We start from the raw sequence: 19821 nt of genomic DNA, 5'->3' as shown, positions 1-19821 counted from the left end.
TTGCAGTGAGCCGAGATCGTGCCACTGCACTCCAACCTGGGCAACAGAACAAAACTCTGTCTCCAAAAAAAAAAAAAAAAAAAAAAGAAAAGAAAAGATGTTCAAAATCCCTATTCATCAGAGACATGCAAATCAAAACCACAATGAGATATCACCTCACACCCATTAGAATCATTACTATTAAAAAAAAAAAAGAAGAAGGAAAATTACAAGTACTGGTGAGGATGTGGAGAAATTGGAACCCTTGTACATGGTTGGTGGCATTGTAAAGTAGAAACCGCTACAAAAAACAGTATGGAAGTTCCTCTGAAAAGTAAAAATAGAACTACTGTATGATCCAGCAATCCTACTTCTAGGTATTTATCCAAAAGAAATGAAAGTAGATCTCAAAGAGATATTTGCACACCTTCTATGTTTACAGAAGCACTATTCACAATAGCCAACAAGGGGAAGCAACCTAAGTGTCCATCAGTGGATGAATAGATAAACAAAATATGGTACATACATACAAAAGAATATTATTTGGCCTAAAAATGAGGGAAATCCTGTCAAATGCTACAACGTGGATGAACTTGGAGAACATTATGTTAAGTGAAGTAAATCACAAAAACACAAATACTGTATTATTCCCCTTATATGAAGTACGTAAAGTAGTCAAAATCATAGAAACAAATAAGAGAATGGTGGTTGCTTGGAAGAGGACGGAAAGAATAATTGTTTAATGAGGATATAGTCTTTCAGATTTGCAAGGTGTAAAAGTCCCAGAGATCTGTTCTATAACCATGTCAGTAATACTTAACATTACTGAACTATACACTAAAAAATATTTAACATGCGAAATTTTATGCCATATGCTTTTTATCACAATAAAAATTCATTTTATAATTTTTTTTAAAAAGTACCTAAATTCTACTATGCTATCCAAATGTAGTTTGGTCCTATTAACTTGTAGTCTTCTTGTTTTTAAAAACCCAACCTCAGCTTCTACTGGAAGCAAGTTGAATTCCTTCTTCTGGGTACAAAAATAAGTCAGATGCTTATAGCTAAGGGAATATAGGTTTAGATATGTGTCTCATAAGAATGTTTACAAGATGTAAAAGAAAAAAATCATGGGTTATTTATGCATCTGTTGTTACAAAGTCGTAGATTTCTGTCTATTTCCTATAGAATTTTAAGTGCCACATTAAATCACATTATTTAGTGCTAGCAGATACCCTCAGAATTATGTAGTATGAGGGGTTTAAAAATAGAGAGCACATTTTCCCCTTTTTTATAGATGATTTTAAAATCCTTACAGGGGCATTTATTATATTCCCATTTACCACCACTGGGTCTCATCATTCTTGAAGATTTTTTTTTCAATTTCTTTATATGCCCATTTCCTTTTGGTAATATCTTGCCTTTCCTTTTTCAATTTGAACTTGAATATTAAAACAGATGCAAAGAAGAGTACTACTTACACATAAACTCTTGAACTGCATTTTTATCATTTGCTCTGTGGAGAAAAACCCAATTGTATGAAATTGATAGCAACATTTTAGTATATCCTCAGGTCCCCAGGGAAAAGCAATGTGCTTAGACAGATGATCTGATTTTATGAGCACATAGCTAACATCTAGCACTGAGCATTTGTCTTTATGCTCCTGCTTCTTTCAGGGACTATGAAAACACATTTGGGCACTAGTTTGACTTTCCAACAATGGACTGCAAAGCCTATGACAAAACACATCATTTGCATTGCTCTTTTTCATGGTGCACAACAAAGTATAGACCACTTTCAGCATAGAATCTTAATCTGAGCTTGCTAATAAGAAAACAAGAACCTTAGTACATGAACTCATTTTATTATCTACCCTCATTGAGAACCGTGATTTGGATTCCACTCAAATAAAAATTAGTTTAAATGTTGTTCTGCTGCAACTGTTGAATTTATTCGTTATGCTGTAATATTTTACTTATGAAACTGCATTTGGAAATCCTTTGGTGTACATCAGGGATGTTGATTATTGCTTGTAATTGCCGTCATAATAGCCAACAATTCTGTCTTTTTTTTTCCTTCCTTCTACCTCTTAATATTGTACCAAACCAAATCAATATCCAACATATTGGAACACTTACATTGTCTCAAAAATCCAATTATTCTCCTTCATAAATATGCAAAAGATTGAAGATTTTATCTCCAAACATTAAGTAAAGGAACCTCATTCTGCTGGGTTTCTCCTTTATCCCATAGGACCATATCAGAGTGTTGCTGTATCGAATCCGTAATATGTGACATTTTGTCACCTCCAAAGTAACCACAGGGCAGGAGTGGGGAGGTAGGGAGGCTACTTCACTACGCTGCCTATGTAGTGCTACACTTCTTGCTCACTAGTAAATGAAATGGTCAAAGGGGAAAAAAACAGTCTGGGAGAGTTAAGCAGACATTAAAAAAGAAATTCATCTTTTTATGGTGCAGAGGAGGTTATTTATTTAAAAGCCTTAAAGTAACAGCACAATCAAATGAAAAGAGGACAACTAAGAGTCACTTATTCATTAAAATATACTTAATCTTATTTTTATATTGTTTCTTCATTCTGGAGATAAATTAGGTGCTTTTAGAAGCAGTAGTAACTCTTTTAGGTTCTCATCAACTAAAGGGTAGTTTCTTTGTAATGCTTACCCATTCATCCAAAATAGTTAAGACAGTCTTTAAAATTTACTAGAAGAACATTTGACATACAGAAAAATAGATGTGTATTACGCAGTACTGTTTGAACAGATAGTGTTTGTTGGGCCCAGGTCAGTTAACCCAGATGATTAGAACCTGATGCTAATCTGGTGAAGACTGTGGTTGTCAGGTAGCATGGGGCAATGTAAATACACTATTTTGGAAGCCCCAGATTTCAGTTTCATCCATGCCTATTAGCTAGCTATGCTATTTTTAAGTAAGAAAGTTTCATTCTCTTGGCGTTAGTTTCCCTAACATCAAAAGGAGAGGGATGGGCTACTCGATGAATTCTGAGGGTCCCTTCCAACTCTGTGATTCTGTAGCCATCATTCTCACATTCTTGTTATTAGTCAGAAAAGGAACGTAATAGTGTGGCTCAATTAAACATCATCCTCGTGCCAAATTCAACACAAAGCATACTTATTCTATGCCTCAACAGGCCTGTATTCCCATCACAAACAATACACTATGTTATAGTATATTGTTTAAGAGCAGTGGCTCTGCAGCCAGACTGCCTGGGTTTGAAACTCAGTTTAATCAATTACTAGCTGTGGGGCCATGGAAAAGTGACTTAACCTCTCTGGGCTTTGATCGTCTCATCTGTAAAATAGAGATATTGACTGTAATAAAGTTGTTATGAAGATTAAATAATATAATATTTTGTGAAGTATTTACAGCAATGCCTGTCAAAAATAATCGCTCAAATGTTATCTCTTACTAACATTATTATAATAATTACTATTATCACCACTCTACTCCTACTAAACCTCTTTGGGTCTCAGTTCAGTCATCTAGAAGATTAGGATAATAGTGTCAACTTCACAGACATATAAGGATCAGAATTGGAGACAAAGTGCCTAACTTGGAGCCTGGCCCATCTAGGCGCTCAATAAATCACGTTAATTTAAATGGAACCAACTATTCCTGTGGTTGGTATTATCCTGTAAATGTTTTCCACTCCCTAATACTCATGAATCTTTTTTTTATCTTACTTACAAAATCAATACAAGCTCAAGGCAGAAAAGTTCAGAAAATACCCCTACCATACAAAGGTAACATAAATTATTATTTTCCTGTGAACATACGTACTTTTTTTCCTTTAAAAATTGAACAATGTTGCCCATACTCTTTTGAAGCCTGCCTTTTTTCGCTTGGTAATATCTGTAAACACTTTTCCCAGTGAATAGACAGTAATTTGCCACACAATTTGTAATGATTGTGTAGTACTATGTGTTTATAAAATAATTTACTTAATGAAATAGCAATTACTGGGCATTTACATGTTTATTTTTTGCTACTATAAATAACACTGCAATGAATGGCTTCTTATATGCATTGTCATACACATCATTTCCTGAGGAAAAATGTCTATAGCCATAATTATTGCATCAAAGAATAGGCATTTTTAAAGTCATTTGATACATAATGCCAAATTGCCCTCCAGAAAGACCTGTGAATCTGTACTCCCCTCAGCAACCCAGTCCTTTAACAAATTTTTAACCTCATGATGCTGAAGCAAAATTCTCTATTGTGGGTATTTTCCATTAACATTCATATGGAGTTTTTTTTTTATCCCTTGAAATACATATGCTTTTGTTCTTTAAATATGGAAGCTAGAAGTCAGTCTTAAAATAATGTTAGTAATTTATGCATTTGTGCACACGTTACATGTACAAGGTGATGTTGGCTTTATACTTAGTGAAATTTTTTGTTGTATATTAAAATTTGGCACTCAAATGTGTTTTGTTTAGCAGTGTATTTTACTGCCGCAGGTAGTGCGGTAGACTGCTTAAGATTAAAGACTTTGGTCAAGATGATGAATATGCTAATTATTCTGATCTGCTCACTCTACATGTATATGTGTTGAAACAACACTATGTGATGCTGGTAGGCTGGGGGAAGTCTCCAAATGCTGGTGGGATCTTGGCCGCAGCTGGTGTCCAGGCTCTTGACACTGTTGCAAGAATGAACTCAAAGACAAGTTGGAAAACAGTGAAAGTATGGACATTTATTGCAAAGGGAAACGTACACACTCAAGAAAAGGGAGTATAAGTGTACTCAAGAGAGAATCACCCACAAGGGGGTTTGGAGCTGCTAGCTTTTGGGGTTTGTTTATTCAAGGGGTAGAATATTCATGAAAATTTCTGTAAAACGGTGGAGATTTATCGGAACTGTGGTGCCACCCATTTTTACACCAAACATGGGTATTTCTGGAACTGTCATGGTGCTGGTGGCTTGCGTGATTTAGTATGTTAATGAGGATATAATGAAGTCCGAGGTGAAACCTAGGTCAAATCCCGCACCGTGTTGGGTCCAGTCAGTCTTAGCCAGCTTGGTCCGAATCCTGTTTTTCAGGGTCTTAATAGCCCATAGCCTCTAATCATGTGAAACTGCTGCCTGGAATTTTTTTATTCTCCTGCAACCACCCTATTTTTCCTGTCTCATATGTACCCCATAAATATGTACAATTGTTATATATGTCAATTAAAGATAAAAAAGAAAAGAAAAAGGTTTATAAAAAATGATTGGCTGGGCACAGTGGCTCATGCCTGTAATCGTAGCACTTTAGGAGACTGAGGTAGGCGGATTGCCTGAGCTCAGGAGTTCAAGACCAGCCTGGGCAACATGGTGAAACCCTGTCTCTACTAAAATACAAAAAATTAGCCACGCAGGGCGGCAGGTGCCTGTGGTCTCAGCTACTTGGGAGGCTGAGGCAGGAGAATTGCTTGAACCCAGGAGGTGGAAGTTACAGTGAGCTGGAGTTACAGGCTGGAGTGCAGTGAGATCTGGAAGTTACAGGCTGGAGTGCAGTGAGTGGGATCGCGCCACTGCACTACAGCCTGGGTGACAGCGAGACTCCGTCTCAAAAAAAAAAAAAAAAAAAAAAAAAAAAAAGGTTAAGGACTTTGGAACCCCAAATGACCTAGATTCTGATTCTGGCTCTGTCCTTCACTTGCTAGGTGAATTTGGGCAAGTTGTTTGACCTCTTTTGGTCTCCATTTCTATAAATGCACAATAAGAATAATATTATAGACTATTTCATAAGAGTAAAGAGCAAATGAGATACTAATGAGTGTTCAGCACAACACTTGGCACTTAGCAAGTGTAAAAGTACTTTTATTTATTTGTTGTATAAGTATAAAAGAAGTATATGCAATTTTATTTATTTATTTGTTTTTGGCAACTCCTTCCATGTGAATACATTACTACTGTTTACAAAATGCCCATGTTACAATAGTCATGAACACTCAACAATCATTCTTTAGTAATTCAAACATGACAGTAGCATGACTCGATTTGCATGAAGTTCTACAAGAGGCAAAACAAATGTATGGTGGAAAAAAAAATGCAGAATAGTGGTTTTCTCTGGGAATAGAAATAGGGATTTACCTAGAAAAGACACAAGAGAACTTCTTGTCTTGATGGGAATGTTATACATCTTGATAGGGGTTTGGGTTGCATAGGTGACAGCATTTGTCAAATCTCAGCAAATGTGCACATAAAACTGCACATTTTATTGTGCATAAATTTTACATTAAAATTTGTAAAAATATCAAACTAGCTAATAATATGTGAGTTAAAATGTATGAAGGGAAGTGTACTGATGTATGCAACATACTTCAGAATGCTTAAAAACTAAAAACTGGCACAGCAGCTCACGCCTGTAATCCCAGCACTTCGGGAGGCTGGGCGGGCGGATCACTAGGTCAAGAGATGGAGACCATCCTGGCCAACATGGTGAAACCCTATCTCTACTAAAAATACAAAAAGTAGCTGGGCATGGTGGCACGCACTGTAGTCCCAGCTACTCAGGAGGCCGAGGCAGGAGAATTGCTTGAACCTGGGAGACAGAGGTTGCAGTGAGCTGAGATCACGCCATTGCACTCCATCCTGGTGACAGAGCGAGATTCCATCTCAAAACAAAACCAAACAAACAAAGAAAAACAGAAACAAAACAAAAAACTAAAAACTGACAGATGGAGACAAGAATGGAGAAATGAATAAGTATGTGACAAAGTGAGTTCAGTCAAATGCTAACTGTGGAATCTAGTTAGTGAGTATATGGTTGTTTATTATAAAATTCTTTCAACTTGGCTGTATATTTGATAATTTTTATAATAAAGTGTTGAATGAAAATATGACTGTGAGGCTAGTCTCTAAAGTTTGGTAGTGAGGATAATCTCAAACACTGGTGTCTAGGCCATTCTAATGATCAAAATGCCTAATGATGCATCTCTGTTTTTGAATCAACTCTTGATGATCATATTTAATGAAAGGGAAGGGTGTAGTGTGTAACATCAAATGTGGAATGTTAGCACTCACTAGCCAGCAAATCAGGGAACACAAGGCCTGTTTCTTAAAGGTCTAGATGAAAAAAGAAAAAAAAAAGACAAAGAAAAGAGAGAGAACAACAAGGGCAATTTAGAATTATCTCTTAGGTATGTGAAAATGTTGCTGAGCTCCATCCAGTTCTCTTGAGCTCGGCTATAGCATGATTGTTTGAAATTAATAGAGTTTGTGTTTTTGTAGCAACTGGCTTTGGTTTTTATAGCCCAAACTTGTGTTTCCTTTTCACAGGCATTTCCTGTTCAAACATGGATCTGGTTCCTCTGCGATCTTCAGTGCAGCCAGTCAGAACTACCCTCTGACATCCAATACCGTGTACTCGCCCCCTCCCAGGCCTCTTCCTCGAAGCACCTTTTCCCGACCTGCCTTTACCTTTAACAAACCTTACAGGTGCTGCAACTGGAAGTGCACAGCATTGAGTGCCACTGCAATCACAGTGACTTTGGCCTTGTTGCTAGCCTATGTGATTGGTAAGTCCTTTTTGTCATGCCTCAGCTTTGTTCTTAATCAAAGTCTTGTTTTGCTTGTGGTGGGAATGGGGGGTTTTTCTCTCGATTCTGGCCTGTACAAATTTGGACCTAGGCTTAGTATTATAACAAATTGATTTTCTTTCTTTTTTTTTTTTTTTTTTTTTACTTCCTAACCTTAAATACTGCTGAGGAGAGTAACGAATGCTCTTTGAGAAGAAATATTTATACTACTAACACAGTCTTATTGATCGCAATTACTGTAGTTAACCATTTTCCCTTCAATTAAAAGGTTGTTATGGTTTTCCCATTAGAAGTCATAAGTACCAACCTACAATAGCTTCTTAAATTACAGTTAAACAATAATACTGCTATGAAATTTTCAGGTAGCAATTTCATTAAAGCCCCAGTTATTTGGAAGCTATCAGAAAATTCAGTACATCATTTCTTCCCAAGAATTCAGATTTTTACACCGTGACCAAAAAACGTATTCTTATTTCACTAGGTAAATGACTGCAAAATTGTGTGGTTACTATGTCTTGAAAAGTAAAGCAGAGAGCTGTTATAAGGTGCTCTTTCCACCTTTAGGAAAAATGTTGTTGTTCTTGAGTCACCCTGATTAAAGTCACCCTCATTTGGTAGCAAATTGTATTGATTTTTCTGGATGGCATTTTATTGTGACTGAATATTAATTTAGTTTCTTGAGTGGTTCTGCAGTCTAAAATGTAAACTGACTTAAGAAATGTGTGTCTTTTTGTGGCAGCACTATTCCTAGAATGAATAGAATGTCATTGTAGAAAACAAAGTCTATTCAGGTATATCCCTAGTAAATTATTTTCAGGTTTACCCCAGTTACCTATTTGAAGCAGATTTACCCACTAAGAGACAATGAATATGATTTTGAGTGGCAGATAAAAAGAGACTTAGACTTTCTTATAAGTAATAAAGTACATTTGGTTGATTCCCATTTATCTAAAATGAGAATAATCTAGAAGTTCACATAATGAGTTTGTGTGGGCATCATAGACCAGTGGATGGTAAGTAAATAAATGGCTGTATTTTGTAGGGAGGTCACTGGTGATGTAAACAGTATAGAATCATAGCCTGTGCTGATGTTCATGATTCTCTCATTTATATTTTCATCACACAAGCTGAATATATTTGAACAATGCTTCTATTTAACATGGATTATATTACCCTGTAATATCAAAACTGTGTCTTTTATCTCGGACATTTCAGGATAACCCAACATGTGTATTTATTTGGTTTGTAGTGACCTGTAATGAGAAATACTGCTGAAGGGATGGAGGCAAAGGATGAGAAAGTTCTACAACTCAAACATGATTTTCATATATCATTGGAAACAAGGAATAATATAAAAAGTTTAAATACATTAGAGTCCCTTTAAAATGGTCTTGCTCAATTATGAGATAAACTTTTATATGGGTTATTTTGTATTAACTTTTACTATATAGAGAGATAATGTTTTAGATACAAGCCCTAACCCTTGGTATAAACAAGCTCAAGTAATAGCAAGCTCTTTATTTAGGTTTATACCATGTTTAATACTAATTTTCTATTTAAGTTTATTATTATGGCCACTCCCATATCAAAATTTTATTATATATTCTGAAACTTGTTTAATTCAGTTGTATATTTATTCATTTCATCAGCAAAAGTGGAACATTTCAGTTATTTCAAGGACTATCTTTTTTAATAGAATAAACAATGGCATATCAATTTGGCATGGAAGTAAGACAGTATAGTTCAATAATTATTAACACGGATTTTCCAGACCTCTGCCACTTATTAGGCATGTTGCCTTGGGCAAGTTACTTAACCTTTTCAGGTCTCCATTTCCTCATCTGTAAAATAGGCTTAAAATCGTACCTATAGCATAGGATTGTTGTAAGAATTAAATTAGTTAATATAAGTAAAGCACATGGAGTAGTGCCTGAAATATACTAAGTAGCCTATAAATGTTAAATATTATCATTAATATTACCATTGTTACCATCATAATTATTATTCATGATTAAAATTCACTAGTTCCCAGAATTAACAGTTTTGTTCATGGCTGTATCTCAGCACCAAGAACAGTGCCTGGCACATGTAACCCCTTTCAGTAAAAGTTTGTTGAAAAAAAAAAATTATGCTACGCTCTTTACTTGTATTAGCTCATTTAATTCTCACAACAATCCTTAAGGATAGGTATCAATACATATGTATTTTATAAATGGGGAAACTGAGGCTCAACAAAGTTAAGAGGCTACATAGAGGCCACTTTTGAGATTAAGAGGGTGCCTTGCTAAGAAATAAGGATGCTGAGCTTCAAGCCAGAGCAGACTGACTCTTGAGTGCTAGGCCTTGCTGCTCTTCTAACACTGAAGTAAACTTTATAGCTTGTTTACTTCTCAGTCTACTGAATAAATCCACCAGATATTTTTTCTTATTAAATTACAAATTCAATTATATATACCAAGTCATCTAATTCCCCTGGTGAGTGCCACTAAGATTGGTCGATTGGTAAGCAATATTTGTTGAAATCATTTACTGGGAGATTTTTTAGATGCAGAAATATCAGGCTAAATGCTGGCACAGTAACTTGAGTGGGTTCAATATGAGAAGATGTTTATGGCAAACACTGGAACTTTGTTCCTGGTTCTGTCATGAACTGGACATTGTGTGACTGGATAAGTCCGTAAAAATCTCTCTTGATTTATCCCATCTGTGCCATATTGGTGACCACCTCAGAAGGATAGAGTAAAAATTCATAAATAGGCATTCAGGTGAAAGATGGCACATAAGAGCTGTAATATACAAGATGATTTTTAAATGGCTTTCTGTGGTTGAAATAAAAAAGTATTATATTTCAAAATATGAAACCATTTCATTCTCGACTATTGCTGAGTCTGTAAGTCATCATTTTTTTCAATCCCCATTTGCAGATGCTGTATAACCCAAGTAAAATCTTTCACTGAAACTACTTGCTGCTTCTGTTTCCCGTGCAAATTCCTTTCTGCTATTTCATTTTCCTCTACTATCCATTATACATAACCTTTAGATACTAATGGCTGTATGCTGTGCTGCCCTCAATCCACTAGGGGAAATCGCATCAATATCAATGGGACATCAATAGTCATTCTGTGCATTATAGCTCTGTAAGTGGTCATTGGAAAGCAGTGGAAATCCAGCACGTGAAAAGTCAGAGCTGGGTTGTTCAGCCAACCAGTCCTATCTCCACACCTACCCACTATACCTTTTGGATCAGGGAAAAAAATCATTCCTTTGAATAAGTTTTGAGTTCAAAAAAGTTGGTGAAGAGAGGCATGGAAAAATACTGATTGTATGAAGATACCATGGAATGGCTGTTGTCATCACTTCCTCATAAATCTGTAATATTTTCCATCTGAATCAAAAAGTATGTCCTTATGCTTCATCTTCTCTGATATTTTGGCATCAGTGATGTATCAGTGCCAGTCAGAAGCACATTTGCTTGAATTTACAAATAAGCCATATGAAGTAGTAGTCAGGAAGACAGATGACCATATGCAAGGTGTCAAGAGAAGGCAAGGTTAAGGTACTTCATCAATGGTTGTGAAGGGCACAAACACAGCTTCTCTGGCAATCTTTGATGTTTTGATCAAGTTTCTTCACAGTCAGCAGATTGTATAAGAGGCTGCAGAATCTCACATGCACAGAAACTCACATGAATACATTGTGCCTGGGGTCAAGTGCGCTGTTGCACTGAATGAGCTGAAGAGTAGGGGTTTCTGGCTCTCGTACCCATTATCATTAGTTAATGACATGGATGATTCTTTTCCTTTGCCGTGAGATTAGTAGCAATCCATACCACCTTCAGGGGAGACAGGTAGTATTCCAACTGTGCAGATGAAATAATTTTAGTCCATAAATCTTGTCATGGCATACTATATAGCCTACATGTAGAAAGCTGACCACAATGGATATTAACAATATAGAACTAGAAGAGATAGAGTTTTGTACCCAGTTCTCTGATCCAAAGGTTAGAGATGAAACTATTCAAGAGGGCAAAGGGCCTACTTCATGTTGCTCTCTGCGGCACAATTCAATAACATAGATTCAAGCGCTTTTTTTGCCCCTTTGCACTGGCCCAAATTGCCCTATTTTGGGGGTTTACTACAGTGGAGTAAAAGAGTGCTGAAAATAACAGAATGAAAGGAGTGGTGTGTGTTCATTTTGTCCGCCTCAAAAAGAAAGTGCAAATACCGCACTATACAGGGAAGAAATAAAGTGGGCTGTGGCATGTTCTGACTTTGGAAAATTCAAGAACTTAGACTTTTTTAACAGAGAGGATAGAAATTGAGTTTTTCCCCATTAAATCTAAATATAAAAATGCCCCCTCACACAGTATTTGCTAAATGTAGATAAATATGCTTACCAAAACCCAACTCTTTCACTTATAGTGCTAGCAACTTCGTTAATCTTTCTGTGCCTACATTTCCTCATCTATAAAATGGGAATGTTGATAATACTTTCTTCAAGGATTGTCTTTATAATTAAATGAGCTGAAGCTTGTAAAACACTCAGGACATTGCTTAGCATAGCTGGATAAAGATTAATGATAATTATTAGTGAAATAGAATTATTATGAAGATTATTTAGTTTGAGCTGGGGTAAGGATAATGAGGATATAATTCATCCTAACATGAACTGCTTTTGTTTCCCTTCTTTCCAAAGTCATCTAAAACAATTTTTCAGAGCATGAATGTCTGTCTCACAAGAATCCTCTAATGAATTTGTTGTTTCCTTCTGCCTGGTCTGAAATAGCTGTCACTTTGCCTTTATTTTACTAATATCCCTCTTCTATGATGTTTTGACCCTTCAAATGGTTTTGTATTTTTATCTGAAGGCCATATCTAGGTTGAAACACATTTTCATTGAAATGCATTACAGCTTATAACATTCAAGAAATGACTCAGCATAAAATGCTAAAAAGCATTTCACATTATCCTATAGACCATTATCAATCCTTTTGCTGTCATGCTTAATACTTATTACTTCTTCCAATTCACTCTTATAGACCCAATCATGATAATACTGACAGTTTTTATATTAGCATTGACTTTTCCTCCTATTCATGAATCTACCAACCTTCTAGCAATGTCTCTAAGCAGGGATCTGGAAAATGGTAGTATAACTTGAGTCTAATTACAAATCTGCTATCCATGCATTTATCAGAACCTTTCTTTAAAAAAGATTTATAGATTCTTCTTACATCACCTTTCGGTATAATATATTCCATAAGTTCTATCCCCACCATGTTAAGTGGCACTCTTGCCTGCCATAAATAAAAGTATAAATCCAATCCAAATTAAACATACTAAAATGACATGATGAATCCATGTCAAATAAAACTAATTTCTAGAATCAGAGTTAGGTCCTGTTGCTCAGACTAAGGGCATCTTGGTGAAAGGCAAATACCGTACTTATTTTTTTTTTTCCTTAGAACTCCAGAATGTGTATTTAAGACATAGAGTAAGATAAATAATTGATTGGGTGAACAAGTAGTAGATACTAAATATATGTCTTGCATCAAGAGATTATTGTCTCAAGGAGAGGCAATCACTCTACTAAGTACTTCTCATACAGTACTTTCTTAGCCCAGCTAGGAAAATTAAAATGAGACTGTGAAATAGATAAAGATCTACTGGTAGGCATAATAAAGGGGGACTGGACAGGAGGTTAGTCATTTTGGAGTTTTGCATGCTTAACACATTTTAGAACAGGAAGAATCAGTCATGCAAACTCAGACCAAAAAAAAATCTCTCAAGAAATCTATGACTTCACAGTAAATAACTTGAATTCTGTTTCATAAAGAAGAAATTTAGCTCCTGTTTAACTCAGTTTCTCTCCACCCAAATTGTATATATAGTACATACATAGATATGTGAATATTTTAGAGCCACATTGCATAAGTCGTTAAGCTATACTTACTCTGAAGTGAATAAGAATAAACTAAATTAGAGCAATGGCTTTTAAACAGATGGCAGGTTAACCCATTTTAAACTTCAGAAATATGACTAAATTTTTATCTAGAACAGCCAGAGTGGGGAGGGCCCGTGTTACCAACAAAATATCTGATTTATCATAGTCAACACTAACAGGTGGCATCTTACAGGGTGGGGGCTTATCCATTTAGGGTTCAGCAATATTTGCTTCACAAAGAGGTTAAAAAGCATAATATGTTTTAATAAATACAAATATATTGCAATACCTGGGGAAGCAAAAAAGGAAAGATACAGAAAAGTGGCAGGAAATGAAGATGGTAAGCAGGAGCTGATTATGGAAGGCGTTTTAAGCCATGGTAAGGACCTTGAAATGTATTCCAAGAACATATGGAGAGTTTTTGTGGTTTTTCATTAGGGCAAGACAATTACTTGCTCAGACTTACATTTAGAAAAATCACCCTAATGGCAGTATTGAAGTTGGGTTTGGCAGGCAGGATGATGGGTTTGTAAAATTGAAAACATGGAGATAAATTAGAAGACTATAATAGTAATACAGATTAGTGATAGTGAGAGCATAAACTTCTGGTAATGGAGAAGGAGGAGATGGAATGGAGAAATATTTAAATGATAAAACTCACTTGACTTAGTGACTAATAAGACATATCAGGAGAGAGAATGTTGTTATCTGACTTAGGGACTGGGTAGATGGTGATAATGTTAGTCAAGATAGATAGCAAATGGAAGGAAGAGGCTTAAGGGTGAAAATGGACATACAGGTAGAGACACCTAGAACATTATTAAATATCTGGTGCTGAAACTTTGGAGGTAACTACCTTTGAGGACACCAAAATCGTGGGAGTAGGAAGGAAAAAGGAGTATGAAGACTTGAACTCTGGGAAATACTGGTATTCAAGAAGCCCAAGGAAAAGGAATCTGCTAAGCAGACTATGAAGAAACAACTAGAAAGATTGGAAGAAAACATTCTATGGTGAAGATAAAATAGTGGTTCTCAATGTGTGGTCTACCAACCACTAGGAATTCCAAGACCTGTCAAAGCATCTATAAAGTAAAACCATTTTCATAATACCATGAAAGTGTTATTTATCTCTTTTACTGTAATTCCCTCAGGAGTGTACAGTGTAGTTTCTCAGAGACCACATGACATGTGAAATCACAAGAATTTGCATGCAAAAGTAGCTATGAGAGTCCACCTGTTTTTCATTAAGCCAAACATGAAAGAGATCTTCAAAGATGTAAAACAATGCCACTATTCTCACTAATTTTTTGGGTTTTGCAAAATACGGTATAATTATTTATTACAAAATGTATCATTTATATTAAAATGTAATGGTATCTATATATTATTCAATAAATTAATAAATAAATACTTTAAAATTATCCATTTTAATTTCTAATATAGATAGAACTCATGTCACCAAAAGCTCTTTGGCATCTTCAGTAATTTTTAAGGACAGTAAAGAAGTACTAAGACCGAATCATTTGTTCATGGAAGGCTAGATTCTTGTTTAGGTATGATCCCACAAAGTAGTCTTTCCTGGGTAGACTTATAAGCCCATTAACAAATTACACCAAAGTACAGATAGCATTTAAATAATAGCACTAGTTTATATTGGATCCTCCATACAGGCTAGACCCACGTGGAATTTCAGATTACTGTGTAAATTCTCAGGAACACCTTCCTTGGGGCTCCTACTCCTCTCTATGGGACAGTGATGAACAAATTAAGAGGATCCAAGATGGCCCACTGTAATTTTCTACTCGTCAAAGCCTCATCAAAGCGTTGCCAGTCTAATTAACATAGACCTTATGTACTGTGTTATAGTTAACTTCCAGGGTAATTGCTTATGTCAAGAGTTTCTAAGGAGGGGCCTCACAAATGTTTGATTATTGGGTTGGATGTGACAATGGGAAATTCTTAACAGGAAGAAAAGATATATGATCTGGCACTTTGAAAAGCACTCTTGCTTCTATTTCATTTAGTTCATATTAAAGGAGCTTTCCTGATCAAATGATCAGGAAACTGTAGGCTAGCATATATACATAGAATACCAGAGGAGGTGGTTGAGCTCTCAGATAAACTAGCTGCGGCTCTGGTCAAAAATGAATAGAAATGTGATTTTTGACTGCAACCATTCTCTGCTACACAGACAAAGACTTCGCTCTTTGGTAGGCATAGGTTTCATTAAATCAAATAGCCCATTATTCAACGTTCTTAATTCAGTTTTGCCCTTTGTTCACTTATGAATCTACATTTCCTTTGGTTTTGAACTTTAAGCATAGATATTAAATATGGCAAATAACAATAATGCAGTCTTTTATATATATCGTATCCACAAATACTTTGCAGAATTAACTAATAAAATTATGGAGTTAAATGAAAATAATATTAAATAAAGAGAGCAGATAAAAGATTTTGGATTTTACTCATAACAAGCAGCTAAGCCAATACTAGTTGTACAATGCATAAGAGAGAGAGGAGAGAGAGAGAGAGAGATACCAGCTGTCAAGAAACTAGGAACAAGTACACTATAAAGAAAGTGGAAATTTTTGAAATGGAGTGGTTTTGTTAAAGATCATGTGCTACCTCCAGACATAGAAACCTATTGAATCCTAATCCTCTGAAGCTAACAAATAGTTCACTGGTTTTTGTACCACCTAGCAGAGAGTCAAGAAGGTTTTCTTTTTTAAATGTCTGATTGTGGTGGTAAATCTAGCCTCAATCAGTCTATAAGTAGTTGAAGAATCAGATGACTTTTGAACCTAGTTGAACTATTTGGCTCTTTGGAGGTGAAAGTTCTTATACCAGTGGGAAAATGTAAAGGACCGGAAATACTCAATGCTACTCCAGGCTATAACAGCACATGCTCCAATATTATCTCATAGGATGTTGTAGAGCTAGCACTACTTAAGATTTACCAACACAGGAGACTGTGGGAGTATTTGAAAGCCAGATGGTACAAATAGATCCTTTCTTTGTCATGCCTAAAACACAGCCTGTTCTAAGATTCTACAAAACCCAAACAAACCATTAGTATCTTTGGTTTCTTTTCCTGCCTCTGTATGTTTTTAGTTTGGTTTCTCTGAAAAATTCTGCCATTATATAACGTGGGTTAGCCATCATATAAATCTTTTTGCTGATAGGCAACAATCTAGTCTTTTGAATCAATGAACTATTAAATGTAGAACCCATTAACTGGAAGGAAAAAAAATCCCTCAATTTTAAAAATAAGAGGTTCAATGGGCAATCACAGTTAAATAGACTTTCAAAAAATGAAGACTGTGGAGTCCAGTGGTAGGGACATATTTTGGCCTAAAAGAAGCATAATTCATTGTTAGCATGCATATCAAATTAAAGAATGTAGTTCTATTTTTATAGGCAATTACAGTGCATATGTCTTTTGTGATTTGAGTAGGTAGGAAAGAAATAAAAATATTTGGATTACTCACTGACTGTCTCAGTAGCATTCTTGCTAATGAGGCTGAGGTCATGGACTCAGTTACTATTTCAGTCTGTCAGTTCAGTTCTGTTCTGTTTCATTACCAAAGCCCATAGTCTCAATCTCCCTTTGTGTTTCCCTCTCCAAATCAGGAACTTAGTCCTGTCTTCTACTCCCTAACAAAACCTGAATTTAGAATTGAATCTTAGGTCAAGAGGTTTTACATAAAATTTCTTGTTTCTCTTTGAAAATAGATCTGTCATCCCTGGCCCTGCATTCTCCCATTTCCCCATGCATTTATTGAGTACCTACTATGTGTCAAGTATTATTTCAGTCTTTGGTGTGGCAAAAATAGTATGAGAACCATTAACTGGGGCTAAATAGGACCATGAACGCTCCAGTCCATCGAATACCCATCCTACCCTCTTCACTCTTTTATATTATCTGCCTTCCTTCTATGTAGATATCTAAGCCTGAAGCCACGTAATAAAATAACTCACACTGAGGTATAAATGGCTATAACAAAGATAAGTGTATTATATCTCCGTTTCGTAATTTGCACTTTATCAGGAAACAAAGTGTTAATTCTAAAAAAGTCTAGGTTCTGCAGTTAGAGTCAACTCAGAAGTTGAAATATATTTGCCATCACTACTTCAAGCCAAAGAAGTGAGATACTCACTATGAATTTCCAAGCCTTAAAAATCTAGGTGGAGAAATTATGTGAAGGGCAGGAAAACATGCCTAAGAATACAACACAGTCACCTTGTTAGTACATCTGGATTGATCCACAGTTACAAACCATGGCCCTAACCACGGATAACTCTCTCATAGATGCATGGAACTGAACATAAAGAACAGCACACAGTAAAATTATATTTCATACCCATTATTAGAGACTTGTTTCAAATGAATGTGTTATAGATACTGGGTACATAATGTTCACTTATGTGTGTCTGCATATGTATTATATGTAAAAATAAATATTAACAGTGAGTTCTGAGTTCCCATAGGGTAACACTGGCCTTTTAAATCCAAATCTCTCCGTTCCCTTATTCAAAAAGAAATTCAAATGCACAAGAGAAGCAAGTAGAACCACCTGTAACCCACTCAATAACATAAATAGGAGATAGATAATTCTACAAACTTCAAATTACACATAGGTAGAGAAATAAGCACCCAAATTACACAGAGTTGTCTCTGTAGCCCATGCCAGGACTGAGAGTCAGATAGAGGCTGAATGGAAAAGAAGACATGAGAGCTAGGGCCCAGCTATGGCAGACTTGATCAAATTACTCCCATTAAAAAGAAGAATTACTCCCGTTAAAAAACTGAACAATCTCAGACCTGGCATATGAGAGCAATGGCTACGGAAAATGGAAAGGAATGTTCTTTAAAGTTCACAGAAGTAAAGTTGGTAGCCTTGGGAAGGCACAACCTCTGAGGGCATTAACTTGGAAGAGATGTCCCTTGGAGGCTTGGTGGTGAAGAGAAAGAAGAAAGCAAGAGGTATAATTTCAGGATACAGCAAAAATAAAAGTGAATCACAAAATTAAGTGATCTACCAAACCCCCTATCCAAAAGGCATTATTGATTTTCAAAAGCTACACTTTAATAAGAACTAATAATTCTAGTAATCTAACAAGTCACCAAACTCCTGATTCCTATTTACATACAACTCCTATTACTGGTCCAGGAAACTAAAACATTTCAGAATGAACATAAAAGGGAGACAGCACCTACACAAAGCTCTATAAGAAGGAACTAGAAAATAAGAATCATTTCACTTGATTAAAAAAAAAACTAATAGTCAACCCCAAAGCAGAAAAAAACAGCAATAAAACATCCCAGTCCTAATAAGCCTTAAAGAAACATTTGAAGATATGAAAAAGGCTCAAATGATAAAGTTTAAAACTCAGAACAGAAATCTACAAAATGAGAGTTGACTAAACTCCGGGAATAAATTGAAGAAAAAGATAAACCCATCGTGAAAATGAATACTATACTGACTGATGACGAAGGGAGAAAAGATATTAAAATGAAAAAGATGCAATGATGAAAGGCACTTGAATAGCAAAGGGAATGAAATTGAAATAAAGAAGTTTAAGAAAAGATCAGAGAAAATAATTGCTATAGAAGATAGTCAAATAAATACAAACTACATATAATTATATTAATGGTTCCCAAAGAAGAAAAACAAAACAATGAAATAAAACTAATATTTAAAACTATAATCAAAGAAAATTTTCAGAAATAATAGGCCTGACTGTAAGTATTGAAGGGCACAACCTTTAGTATCTTGGAATTACCTCCAAGTACCTTCAAAAACTGACTAAAAACCATCAACTCCAAGTCATGTGCTACTAAAAATATTAAACTTCAATTATTATTTATAATCATCTCTGGGCCTTGTAGTGGGAGGAGTCATTTGTGAAAGAAAGAAAATGAGATTGGCATTAGACATCTTGACAACAGACAAAGCAAGGTAAGAGTAGAGCAGCATTTTCTTTCTTTCTTTTTTTTGAGATGGAGTTTCGCTCTTGTTGCCCAGGCTGGAGTGCAATGGCATGATCTTGGCTCACTGCAGCCTCCACCTCCCGAGTTCAAGTGATTCTCCTGCCTCAGCCTCCCGAGTAACTGGGATTACAGGCATGCATCACCATGCCCGGCTAATTTTTTGTATTTTTAGTAGAGACTGGGCTTCTCCACGTTGGTAAGGCTGGTCTCGAACTCCCGACCTCAGGTGATCCGCCCGCCTCAGACTCCCAAAGTGCTGGGATTAGAGGCATAAACCACCGTGCCCAGCCAGAATTTTCAAATAACTCAAGAGAGAGTATGAGCCAAGGATTTTC

General features: G+C 35.8%; 1 protein-coding gene across 1 annotated transcript in view; it reads left to right on the top strand.

Moving 5' to 3' along the window:
- TENM1 (teneurin transmembrane protein 1) overlaps positions 1–19821 on the top strand; it is an 854513-nt gene that overhangs the window by 512523 nt on the left and 322169 nt on the right. Inside the window, exon 7 of the mRNA XM_058441351.1 lies at positions 7289–7527. Within this exon, the coding sequence (XP_058297334.1) occupies positions 7289–7527 (239 nt within the window). The remainder of the gene's footprint in view (positions 1–7288; positions 7528–19821) is intronic.

Source organism: Hylobates moloch, unplaced genomic scaffold (assembly GCF_009828535.3).
Source record: "Hylobates moloch isolate HMO894 unplaced genomic scaffold, HMol_V3 SCAFFOLD_7, whole genome shotgun sequence".
Taxonomy (NCBI): Eukaryota; Metazoa; Chordata; class Mammalia; order Primates; family Hylobatidae; genus Hylobates; species Hylobates moloch.
This window is presented reverse-complemented; position numbering and strand designations above follow the sequence as displayed.